The sequence below is a fragment of the Gopherus flavomarginatus genome, chromosome 8 (assembly GCF_025201925.1).
Source record: "Gopherus flavomarginatus isolate rGopFla2 chromosome 8, rGopFla2.mat.asm, whole genome shotgun sequence".
NCBI classification, from domain to species: domain Eukaryota; kingdom Metazoa; phylum Chordata; order Testudines; family Testudinidae; genus Gopherus; species Gopherus flavomarginatus.
Window position 1 is genome coordinate 64,275,110 of NC_066624.1, and position 12,793 is coordinate 64,287,902.

Here is a 12,793-nt window from a genome sequence, read left to right on the forward strand (position 1 = left end):
GCAACTACACACATGTAAATACAAAAAAACAATAGAAACCTATTGTCTTACTATCCTCGTACTTACAACTTGGAAACAGAAGATTAGAAAGCCTGGAGATAGAAAAATCACTCTCAGAGCCCAGAAAGAGAACAGAACAAGAACAAAGGACTCACACCCAAAACTTCCCTCCACCCAGATTTGAAAAAGTCTTGTTTCCTGATTGGTCCTCTGGTCAGGTGTTGTTTGTTACCCCTTTCCAGGTGAAAGAGACATTAACCCTTAGCTATCTGTTTATGACACAGGCCAAGATTTTACTTTGGACAGGAGTGGAGAGGTAGACCTGACAATCATCTGCATAGTTGAATTTATGTTTATGGATGAGATAAGGTACAGAGGGAGAAGAGGAGAGGTCCTCAGACAGAGCTCTGTGGAACCCCCAGAAGAAGTTGGAGAAGGGATGAGGAGAATCCTCCAAAGGACAAGCTAAAGGAGTTGAGGGATGGGCAGTAGTTGGAGAGGCAAGTGGGGTCCAGGGTAGGATTTTTAAGATAGGAGAGCCTAAAGCATGTTTATGGCACTTTTTGGTTTTTTCCTCCTATTTCCCCTAGCTCCTTTTCATGTCTAGGCTCATGGATTGTGCTGTTCACCGTCACTGTTTGGACTTCCTCTCCTGGAGTTATGTCCTAAACCAGGGGTGGGCAAACTTTTTGGCCCAAGGGCTACACTGGGTGGGGAAATTGCATGCAGGGCCATGAATGTAGGGCTGGGGCAGGGGGTTGGGGTGTGGGAGGTGGTGCAGTTTGCAGGAAGGGGCTCATAGCAGGGGGTTGGGGTGTGGGCTCCGGCTTGGCACCCAGGGCCAGCTCTAACTTTTTTGCCATCCCAAGCAAAAAAAAAGAGCGCCACCCTGCCGTAACCCCCCCCAAGTGCCACGCAAGCCCCGCCCCCCAAGTGCCACGCAAGCCCCACCCCCCGAGCGCCACCCAAGCCCCTGCCTCCCCAAGCGCTGTGCCACCCAAAGCCCCACCTCCCGGAGCGCCACGCCGCCCGAAGCCCCCTCCAAATGCTGCGCTGCCCAAGCCCCCCCCCCCCAGAGCGCCACGCTGCCAAAACATGCCTCCCCCCTCCAAGCACTGCCTGGTGGAAACAAAAACAAACAAAAAACTCCTCCAAGGTGCTGCCCCAAGCACATGCTTGGTCAGCTGGTGCCTTGAGCCGGCCCTGTTGGCACCGCTTACCTTGAGCAACCCCGGGGTGGCTGCAGCGTGCAACGGGGCTAAGGCAGGCTCCCTGCCTGCCCTGGCCCTGGGCCACTCCCAGAAGTGTCTGGCACCATGTCCCTGCAGCCTCTGAGGGAGTGGGGAGCAGAGGGCTCTGTGCACTGCCCTGCGGGTACCTCCTCCAAAGCTCCCATTGGCCACAGGCAAGGTCAGCACGTGGAGTCCTCTCCCGCAGGCGCTACAGGGACATGGTGCTGGCCACTTCCGGGAGTGGCGCAGGGCTAGGGAAGCAGGGAGCCTGTCTTAGCCCCGCTGCGGGCAATCTTACAGGCCAGATCCAAAGCCCTGACAGCAATCCCGTGGGACTTAGTTTGCCCACCCCGTCCTAGACCCTCTCCAATCTGGCTTCCACCCCTTGCACTCCACTGAAACTGCTCTCACCAAAGTCTGTAATATGACTTCTTCCTAGCCAAAGCCCAGAACCAGTATCCCATCCTTCTCCTCCTTGATCTGTCAGACTCCTTCAACACAATCAACCATGCTCTTCTTGAAATTTTGTCCTTCCTTAGCTCTCAGGACTCTGTCTTCACCTGGTTCTCCTCTTACCCATCTAGTTGCTCCTTCAGCTTTGTCCTTTGGAGGATCATAGAATCATAGATTATTAGGGTTGGAAGGGACCTCGGAAGATCATCTAAGTCCAACCCCCTGCTCAAAGCAGGACCAATCCCCAAATGGCCCCCTCAAGGGTTGAACTCACAATCCTGGGTTTAGCAGGCCAATGCTCAAACCACTGAGCTATCCCTCCCATTATCCAAATTTAACATTTGTTGTAATATCTGTATTATTTTAACAGCATTTTCAGTTAGCCCAGTAGATTGTGGGTAACCTGGACTTGATGTAATATGCTTGAAATCATATGCTATGGCAAAACTTAATCTCTTGACAGTGAAATTGAAGTCCATTATCAATCATTACCACATTGAGAATGCCATGCAAAAACTGATTTAATTTTATTAATGAATTGTTTGGCACAAGTGTTTTCTAGTATAGCAATTTCAGGAAAATGCAAAAAATAATCAAGAACTATAGCATAAGCATGTCTTTTATATTCAAATAGATGGAAACCTACTTTAGACCAAAGTCTTGTTTTCTAGAATAAATGTAATAGGCTGTTTAGACTGAGCATTTCTACATTTTTGATGTATGTCACTCTCTTTTATGTAAACCTCTATGTTTTGGTTCATTTGTGGTCAATACAGAACCTCTCTTTCTCTACCTTTACTTTTTTCTATGGCTAAATGTCCCTCATGTATATGTTTCAATATCTCTGCTGTTAACACTAAAGGAATTACTACCCTATGCCTTTAAACAGAATTCCTTGAATTACTGAAAAGTCTTTAATAAGTTGATTATATGGCTTCATTATCACTTTATTATATCATTTTTCAATAGCTGTAATAATCTTTTGTAAATTCTTGGTCTGTCTGGTTGCTTGTACAATTTCTTCTCATACTCTTTCTGATATAGGAAACAATTTTTAAATACATCTACATGTGCCACATCTTCCCCTTCAATTACATTGGTTATATCATAAACTCTAAAAAGAGTATCAGTAACAATTAATGATTTTCCTGGCTGATATTCTAATTTTAAATCAAATGCCAAATTCCATTTCTAGAGTTTGAAATTCCACGTAGCACAGAGTCTGGAAGATCAAGTTCTGTACTTCACTAGGGTTAAATTCTAGTTTGTTTCCTCTTGCTTACGTATGACAGTTTTCTGCATGCATGTTCCAAAAATAGATGAAAGTTCTATAGCGCTAATTTACAGCTGGAGAACTTAGGTACTCAAAAGTGCCTTTCAAAGGGTCACACTAGAAGTCAATGGCAGAGCTGCAAATAGAATCCAGATTCCCTGATTTCTACTACCCTGCTCCAGCTACCTCCCATATGATAATGTATGAATTGGAGAAACGACTTAAATTACGCAGGGATATATGTGCTCTGGATACCACCGCAAAATGATTCTACATCCTTGAATAGACATTAGCTTGCTGTTACATCTTCATTTTTCAAACAGTGCTCCAATTAGCACTCTGAGTGCTCTCAAAGACAGAATTAAAATGTTTCCCCCCCAATTTTCCATTTACTTTTTTCCCATCTACACTCCCCCGTTTATTTGCACAGAGACCTACTTTACGTGCTTGAAGTACCAAAGGAGCCTATTTGCAGAGGTGTACTTAACAATTCCTGGTACTTACAGTCTCTGTTTCTCTCTTGCTTTTATCACTAGGACTGGGAACAATGGGCCGAGGCATTGTGACTTCTCTGGTGAAGGCCAAGATGTCCGTAGTAGCTCTAGAGCAGGATCAGAAGCAGCTGGAGGTAGGAGCAAGAGCTGTGACATCCCTTCTAGAACGTGAGGCTTCAAAAATGCAGTGGATTGGTCAACGCCCAGATGCCTGTGATCCCGCCCTTCTCCAGTTCACTGTGGACTTCAGTGTGTTACAGGATGCAGATCTAGTTATTGAGGCTGTGTTTGAGGACATGGCACTGAAGAAGGAGATCTTCCATAAGTTGTCAGCAGTCTGCAAGCCAGGGTCCTTCTTGTGCACTAACACCTCTGCCCTGGATATTGATGAGATTGCTTCAGCCACCAGTCGCCCTCACCATGTCATTGGTACTCACTTCTTCTCACCTGCCCATGTAATGAAACTGGTAGAAATAATCCATGGTCGTCACACGTCGCCCATCACCATTGCCACTGCCATGGGTTTAGCCAAAACTATAGGCAAAATAGGGGTTGTAGTAGGGAATTGCTTTGGATTTGTTGGGAACAGAATGATGGCTCCTTATGCTGAACAGGCAGTTTTTCTGCTAGAAGAAGGATGTAAACCAAAAGAAGTAGATCAAGCTCTAGAGGGATTTGGTTTCAATATGGGGCCCTTCCGAATGTTAGATCTTGCTGGGCTTGATGTGGGCTGGAGATCTCGGAAAGGGCAGGGTCTGACTGGACCTGAACTGGCTCCAGGAACTCCTGCTCGCCTGCGTGGCAGGAGGAGATACAGCCCACTGCCTGATCTTCTATGTGAGAATGGAAGGTATGGCCAGAAGACTGGCAGGGGCTGGTACCAATATGAGAAACCTGGGGCTAGAATAGCTAATCCAGATCCATGGCTTCACAATTTCCTGATTGGGTATAGAGATGCCCATCGTATTAAGGCACGTTTCATAGACGAGGAGGAAATCCTGGAGCGCTGTCTGTATACCCTCATCAATGAGGGCTTCCAGATCTTAGATGATGGAATAGCTTCTGCCCCAGAAGATATTGATGTAATCTACATCCATGGCTATGGGTGGCCAAAGCACAGAGGTGGCCCCATGTTTTATGCTTCCACCATTGGGTTACCTCGCATTCTGGCTAAACTGCAAAAATATTCTGAGGCCCATCCTGACATTCCCAGAATGCAACCCAGTGCTTTTCTGAAGAAATTGGTGTTCGTGGGAAGTCCACCCTTGAAGGAGTGGATGTCCCATGCAGGACACCAGAGCAGTAAGCTGTGATGTCCCTGCAGCCTGCTCTACTCGTTCAGCCACTTGTCTAGTGGTGAAAAGTATCTCTCACTGCCATAATCAGTGATGTCTGTTCCAATCAAACCCAAAGCACAGCAGGTTGAAGAATAATGTCTGGCTCAGCTGAGCAGAGTAACTACTCCCTCTAATGGTAGTTGCTGTCGCTTTCCTTTCCCTGCTCACAATGCACCCATCCCTCCCATCTCACTAGTGCACCACACATGCCCTCAAGCTGCTGGTAGGAGACCCCTTCTGGCTGACTGTTTCCTGACAAGCTGCACTCACCTGACTGCTGGATCCTAACAGCTGGTGTTCTTAACTGCCTGCCTCTCCTCATTCCTCTGGTGAGGGAGGGAGCAACTCCTGGCAGCTCTTGAGACAGTTGAAAGTGGGAGGGTAGGCCAGGGGTCCTGGCTCGGGGAGACAGAGCCAGTGAAGATTCACTGCAGACAGGTATCCTCACCTAGCTCTGCCTCCCAGCAGCTACAGATCTCTTGTTCCTGCCACAGAACCCTCTAGTGACCAAAAGCAAAATGTAGGAACTAGTCCCTGTGGGAGAGCCGCCTGGGAACCATCCAGTTTACTAAGGATTCATTTACACGATGGACCTTCCCCTCCCAAGGGGAACAGATTAGACTGTCCCAGATAATGGTCTCTTCACGGAGTGCACGTTTGTGGGATTTTGGATTGGCTGGAGGGAGAGGAGAATGGTACAAAATGGAACTGTGCATTTTGGAAATAAATTGTGATGCAGTGAACAGAGCATTCAGGGCTAGCATCAAGGGATAGCACTCAGCACCTACCTCCACCCCCAAAATAACAGGAATATACACAGCACAATCATAGAAGACTATGACCTGCTTATTAGCTAGTGGCTGGAAGATCACATCCTTTCCCCCTCCTTCCTGCCCTCCAACCTCTTCCTCCAGACAAAAGTTCCTCCTCTCCAAGCGGGAGGGTGTGTGTGTGTTTCCAGAACTCCTCACCTGCTTTTCTAGCCTGACTGCTGGCAGCTGCTCAGCGCAGAAGGCATGGAGGGCTTTGTGCACTATAAGTGACAGGAGAAAAGCCTTTCTGTGGCACTTCAGTGTTTCAGGTGTACAAAGGGCACCATGGAAGGTAAATGTGCTCAAGAGCTCTGCAGATAGGAGTGGTGCTGCAGGCAGGGAGGGAAGTCTCCAGCAGATAGAACAGGAAGAGAAATATTTGCTTTTCTGAACTTAGCCCTGAGGGGTAAGGACTCCTCTTGCTCTTGTGCAAAGAGCACAGCTCCCAGTCGCTGGCGGTTGAGCCTCATGGCTCCAGAACACACGGATTCTCTTCTTAGAAAAAGCAGCTTTTCAAGACGTATCTGAAATCAGACTCTGCTTTGTTTCATTAATTTTTAATAAAGCTGATTTTCATTTTCTGTCATCACCTACATTGTATTATCAAGCGTTGCTGCATTGTTCCCCCACATGTACACTGGTCACTTTTTTGCCCAGTGGTAGCAGATATCAGGGTTTTGCAGGTCAGTTTCCCAGGGGTAGACACCCACAGAGCCCCCGGCATCAGGTTAGCAGACCAAACAGCTTCAGCCACCTGTGATTGTTTATAGATAAAAGAACCAGTTGATGGTAGCCATCAACACCTTCCAGCATAACAATGCACCCCATGTCAGCTATTGGGAGGGAGGGCGGAGAGTTTTAAAACAGTGACATCTTGAATGACACATCTCCTACAACAGTGGCTCTCAAACTTTTTTACTGGTGACTCCTTTCACATAGCAAGCCTCTCTGAGTGCGACCCCCCCTTATAAATTAAAAACACTTTTTATATATTTAACGCCATTATAAATGCTGGAGGCAAAGCAGGGTTTGGGGTGGAGGTTGACAGCTTGCCGACCCCCTGAGGGGTCCCAACCCCTGGTTTGAGAACCCCTGTCCTACAAAGAAAGAAAAAAAAATGGAGGGAGAAATAGGGGACATACAGATCTCCTGGCAGGAGAGGGAGACTGGAAAGGAAACACAGCACCTCTAGCACATAGTGGAAGTGGGAATGGGTGACAGAGCCCCTGGCATGAGGGAATAGGCTGCCAGGAGTTCCTGAAATAGGAGGGGCCGGCACACACGGAGTTTGTGGGAGGAATGGAGAGATGCAATAAGCGCCTGGTGCGTGCAAGGTGCTCAGCCTACGCAAGCTACCAAATGTGCAACCTTCTAGTTTTGGCTAATCAAGCACAATAGTACGAATGTACAAACCTTTTCTGAAGAGCCCAAACATTGGCCCTGGTTATGAAACTACAGCCAAGATTTTCAAAATCGGAGTGTAAAGGTAAGTCTCCTAAGACATTTTCAAAAGTCCTGAGTACTCAGTAGCTCTCATTTTGTTCTATTCAGATTTATATGCCACGAACATCTCCATGGTCTGAACCAGGGGTCGGCAATCTGTGGCACATGTGCCAAAGGGGGCATGCAGGCTGATTTTTAGTGGAACGCTGCTACCAGCCAGGGTCCTGGCCACCAGCCCACTCAGCCCACTGCCGGTCTGAATTACGGAACCCCAGAACTGCAGCAGAATGAGCGGCTCAGTCCACTGCTAGTCTTGGGTTCTGGCTGCCGGCCCCTTGCCAGCTGGGGTCCCGGCTGCTGGCCCTGCTCAGCCTTCTGCTGGCCTGGATGGATGGAACCCAGACTGAGCGAGGCCAGTGGCTGGGACCCTGGCTGGCAGGGGCCAGCGGACAGAATGCCAGATTGGCAGCGGGATGAGTGGCTCAGCCCGCTGCCGGTCTGGAGTTCCATCTGCTGCCCGCGCTGCCGGTCTGGCACACAAAACCTTTTACTGGCACGCATAACCTTAAATTAATGAAGAGTTAGCATACCACTTCTCAAAGGTTGCCGACCTCTGGTCTGAACACTACCAGCAGTACATTGAGAGACATAACTAGCATCTGCCATATGTGTGGTTCTTTTTTCCTGTCCTCAGATAGAAGACTGTAAGGATTTTTTAAATTTAATTACATTTTATTTTGTGTGCCCTGTGTACTGGCAAAAGGCAGGCTGAAGATGAGTGTCTTGCACCTGAAATGGAAAGTGCTGAGGTTTGTGGAGTTTCTTAGGACTGGTCTACATTACAAAATTAGGTCAATGTAAGCCACCTTGTATTGACCTAATTGTGCATGTGTCTACATTTAAATTTATCTTCCACCAATGTAAATGCCCCATTATGCAGCCATAGTAACACCACCTCCCCATGTGGCGTTGAGCCATGGTTGATATACAGAGGTTGATGTAGCACAAGTGTAGATATTGCATTAATTATCTCTGCACTAACGGTCCTCCAGCAGCTGTCCCTCAATACCTGATACTGACTGCTCTCATCACAACTGTGAGTGCTGCTGCCCAGGAGTTACATAGACCAAAGCCCATCTCCCCCCACATTTAAAACCCCCACCAATTTTTTAAATGTCTTTTCCTGGTTGTCCAGCTTGGTGAGCACACCTCTATCTGCTCTCCATTGTTGCACGCAGCTGACCGTGCTGGCTACATGCTCCAGACATGCTCCTGCTTGGAGCAGACAGGAGAAACTGGATATCCTGAGCTGGGGGGAGAAGAGGCTGTGCAGAAACAGCTTAGAACCAGCCGTAGAAATGTCGACATCTACAAGCAGATTGCTTGGAGGACACAGTGGAAGGGTTGCACCAAGGACCTGCAGCAAGGAGACCAACAGTCAATCCAGTGCAGAGCCGCAGACCTGCCTCTTTTACAAAGAGCTTCATGCCAGACTTCGAGGAGACACCACCAGCAGCCTGCACACCACTGTAGATATCTCCAAGGAGCCTGAGTCACAGGCCCCTGTTCTGAACAGTGAGGAGGAGGAGTATGGGGGGCAGGTGACCAGGGGATCCAGCTGCACAGTGAACCAGGACCTGTTTTTGACTCCAGCACAGTCCAGTCAGTGCTGGTAGTCGAGCACAGGTGAGCCTGGTGCAGAGGAAGGATCCTCAGATAAGTGTGTAAATAAATTTTCCATTACAGGGATGGCACCACCAAATTAGCAGGACACAGCTTTCAACTTTTCATTAATTTACTTGTGCTAGAAGAGGTAGTGGTACAATCAAGAGAAGCAGAGTTGCTATCTGCTTCATTCCCCTCTGGAGTTAAGCAGAGGGGGCCATGCAGAACAGTGTTATGTACACATGGATGTCCCTTGAATCCTCCTGAGAGATATCAATGAAACATCCATGGAGATATCCTGCAATCTTCTCCTGAAGATTTCTAGCCTTGCTATAGAGAGCTCCATTGTGCCTGAGGAGCAGAGGTGTCAAGTACATTCCTGGTTCTGCACTTTCCCTCCCCTTTTCCCCATCCACACACCCTCAATTTCAGCGTGTGTGTACACATGCACAAGAGACAGTTCAGACCCAAACAGACCATTTAACCCTCTAGTCTGACCTTCTACAAAACAAGGCCATGAAAAATTCTTGCACTGAGCCCACCAAAAGGAGCCTTGTACTTGTCAAGTGTATCTTTTAGAGAGACATCCAGTCTTGATTTAAATACTCCAGTCATGGAGAATCCACCACATCTGACATCTCTTGGTAGTTTGTTTGGTTAGTAATCTACAATAACCCCTAAGACTTTTCCACAAAGTCTCTGCTTTCCAGGATACAATTCCTCATCCTATAAGTATGCACAACATTCTGACCTGCCTTTTAAAATGCAAGTTGTTTAGTTGAGCACAGACTATCAAGCAATCCAGATCACTCTCACCTGTCTTGATTGTTATTTATCACTTGCTACCAATCTATGTCACTTGAAAACTTTATCTGCAATGGTTTTATATTTTCTTCCAGATATTGACAGAAATCTGACCAGCTAGGGTGAGTTTGTGGTGATGTCAGTTAATATGGTATGGTGGGAGCAAGGGCAGCTTTAGCAGGAATTCATGGGTGTAGCTACAGCCACAGAAACCCTGCAGCAGGGGCTTCTGTCTCACAGGGTTGGGCCTGGTTCCCTGCTGTGAGTGATGCAACCTGGCACGGGCTGGAGCCGCTGCTGCAGGATGAGCTCACTCTCCAGCCTCCTCCACAGGGCCTCCCATCCTCAGCAGGTCAGGATTAGGGTTGGGGAAGAAGGTGCTGCTGTGGTCATTTAGTGGTGAAGAGGAGGAGATGGTGCCCATGGACCAGGAATGCACCCATTGAAATGGGAGGCTCCATCCACCACTGAGTTTTAGTCACCAGATGGTTACAAGTTTTTCTCTTAGAATGGGAGCCTTGTTCAGTCTTTGAAGACAGGCTGCATTGTTGTTAGTTTTGTGGGGTAGTTTCTTTTTGGGGAACTGTTGAAAGTAGTGTGCTAGGTTGCTCTTTGCCTTAATCCAGGGGTCCCCAACGTGGTGCGCCCACGGAGGCATCTAAATGTGTCCGTGTCCTGGCTGGCGGTCAAGCATCTGCCAAAATTCAGCGGCATTTTGGCGGCAACACCTCTGGATGACGCCGCTTGCCACCGACAAGCAGATTGCTGCTCCGGGCCAATGGGAGCTGCAGGAAGCGGCACGGGGCAAGGGACTTACTGGCTGCCACTTCCAGCAGCTCCCATTGGCCCAGAGCAGCGATCTGCAGCCAGTAGGAGCCGCGATCAGCCAGACCTGCAGACATACCAGCCCAGCCCACCAGAGGCTTTCCCTACACAAGCGGTGACCCATGTTTGAGAAACCCTGATCTAGAGGTCACAATTGTTAAACAATTTGAGTTTCTAGTGCAATGCTGTGACAAAAAGTGCTAATGGAGTCCATGAAAGAGAAGAGTAGGAGTAGGGAGGTGATTTTACCTCTGTGTACAGCATTGGTGAGACTGATATGGAAACACTACATCCAGTTCTGGGGTCCATATTTTAAAAAGTATGTTGAAAAATTGAAAAGGGTGCAGGAAAGAGCCACAAACTGTGCAATTTCCAGACCTTAACATGTTTGCATTTCTTTTAAGTGTAATCATAATTCTATGTTTCCTGGGTTTATAATGCTTCATTTTGAGGTAAACTACTGTATCCCAGTAACATGTCTGCCCTTAAGTTACTGATCTGTAGTCTCGCCTTAAGATAGAGTTAAAATAGTTTTTGTCTGGGTATTTAATAATCAACTGAATATTCGCTGGGGACAATTTGAACAATCTATAAACTCAAATATATTAGTGAAAGCTATTCATCAAATGATTTTGAACATCTAATAAAAATTATGTTTGCAGACAAGTCATGAACAGAATAAAAGGCTAAATTGACCAAATAAACTGTTTGATCAGTTCTATCAATAGTCCATTTTACTAGAGCAGTCCTCAGGCCCAGGATTCTGACTAACAACTAAAAAATACGCTGATGACTTGACTATACTCTTGCCAATGCAACACTGTCTATGAAGGAGTTTATTCCCACCAGAAGCACACTGCAAGACATAGGCTCTAGAGGTCATCCTACAAAAGAATGAAATCATAATTAGAAAAACAAAACAAGAAAACCCCAGGCCAAATTAAAATGTTATTTTGGAAACAGAGATGCTGAATACATGCTGAAGTGTTACATAGCTAGCCCTGATAATAAATATCACAAAGAATTTCAAGCTAGCTATGAAAACATTAGAAGAGGAAAGGCAAGGAGGTCTTAAACTATTTTAAAATAAAATCTAGATAAAAGTATTCACTAGTCTAATTCTGCCACTCAGGTACAAAGTCTGGGGCCAAATCTTAACAGCTAATTGCGCTTATCAGAAGAAAATGGCAATGGAAACCCTAACTCTACCATTCTGCAAACAAATGTGTTTACAAACCAGAACTCGCCCAGCAATGGCTGTTAAGAGCAGAACTAGGACAATTCCCCTTCCTAATTAACACCACCACATATTCAATTTCCAGTACCATATGAACTAAAGCAGAATATACTCGTTCCATAATACATCTAGACTGCAATATATACCCTCAGCTGGACCATGTCAGCTGACCCGGGCTCATGGGGCTTGGGCTAAGGCAGGGGTTCTCAACCTTTTTCTTGCTGAGGCCTCCCCTCAGCATGCTATAAACATCCCAGGGCCTGGCAGGAGAGAGGGAAGTGCAGGGCTCCGGGCCGAGGCGGGCGGGGACCCTTGGGCATAGGCATAGATTTACTTCTATTTTGTGGGGGGTAAGGGCTGGTGGGGCTCAAGCCATCTCCGCATAGCAGAGTCCAGGGAGGGAGCGCCACCTCCATCCCCTGACTCACTCAGGAGGCCACTCAGCCTGTCTGGGCTGTGGGGGGATGCAACCAAAAAATATAACTCAAAGGGGTACTCAGTTCAAAAAGTTTGAAAACCGCTCAGGGTGCAGGGAGAGAGCAGCTAGGGGCTGTATGAAATGAAGGGGGTAGCTCAGGGTGCAGGCAGGGAGTAGCTGGGGCTGTGAGCGGCCAGAGGGGTGGAGGCAGGGGGAAGCTAGGGGCTGTGTGTGGGCAGGGGAGTAGCTCAGGGTGCAAATGGGGTAGTTAGGGGCTGTGTATGGGTCGGGGGGACTTCCAGCTTCAGCAGGGAGGAACACTGGGGCTCCCAGCTTCAGCACCCTGCTGCCCCTGCCTTGGGTGGAGGGGGGAAGGTTTGCCAGCTGCAGCCCTGAGCCACTTCCAGCTTGGGAGGGTACCGCTGGCTTCAGCCCCGTGCTGCTCCCAACTTGGGGGAGGGGCGCTGGCGTGGGTTGGTGCTTGGGGCACCGGCTTTCAGCCAAGAGTCTCTGCGGCCCTCCTGAAAGGGCTCATGGACCTCCAGGGTGCTGCAGACTCCCAGTTGAGAACTGCTGGGCTAAGGGACTGTTTAATTGAGGTTTAGATCTTAGGCCTCGGGTTGGAGCCTGAGCTCTGGGACGGTGGGGGTAGGAGAAGGAGAGTCCCCATGAGCCAGACTCAGCTGACATGAGTCAGCTGTGGGTTTTTAGTAAATAAAGTGCTTCACAACCAGAAATGACAACTAAGGGAAGACATGCTGCTTCTACATCCAGGCATCAGCATCACTACAGCGCCGAGA

The 12,793-nt window shown here is 47.9% G+C and overlaps 2 protein-coding genes across 3 annotated transcripts in view; both read left to right on the forward strand.

Moving 5' to 3' along the window:
- Window positions 1–6,187, forward strand: part of EHHADH (enoyl-CoA hydratase and 3-hydroxyacyl CoA dehydrogenase) — a 50,693-nt gene extending 44,506 nt beyond the window's left edge. For both annotated transcript variants that reach the window (XM_050965438.1, XM_050965439.1), the window contains one exon: window positions 3,495–6,187. In XM_050965438.1, the coding sequence (XP_050821395.1) occupies window positions 3,495–4,765 (1,271 nt within the window). In that variant the 3' untranslated portion in view covers window positions 4,766–6,187. The remainder of the gene's footprint in view (window positions 1–3,494) is intronic.
- The window catches only part of PPP2R3A (protein phosphatase 2 regulatory subunit B''alpha), a 767,863-nt gene that overhangs the window by 7,442 nt on the left and 747,628 nt on the right, over window positions 1–12,793 (forward strand). The window lies entirely within an intron of this gene.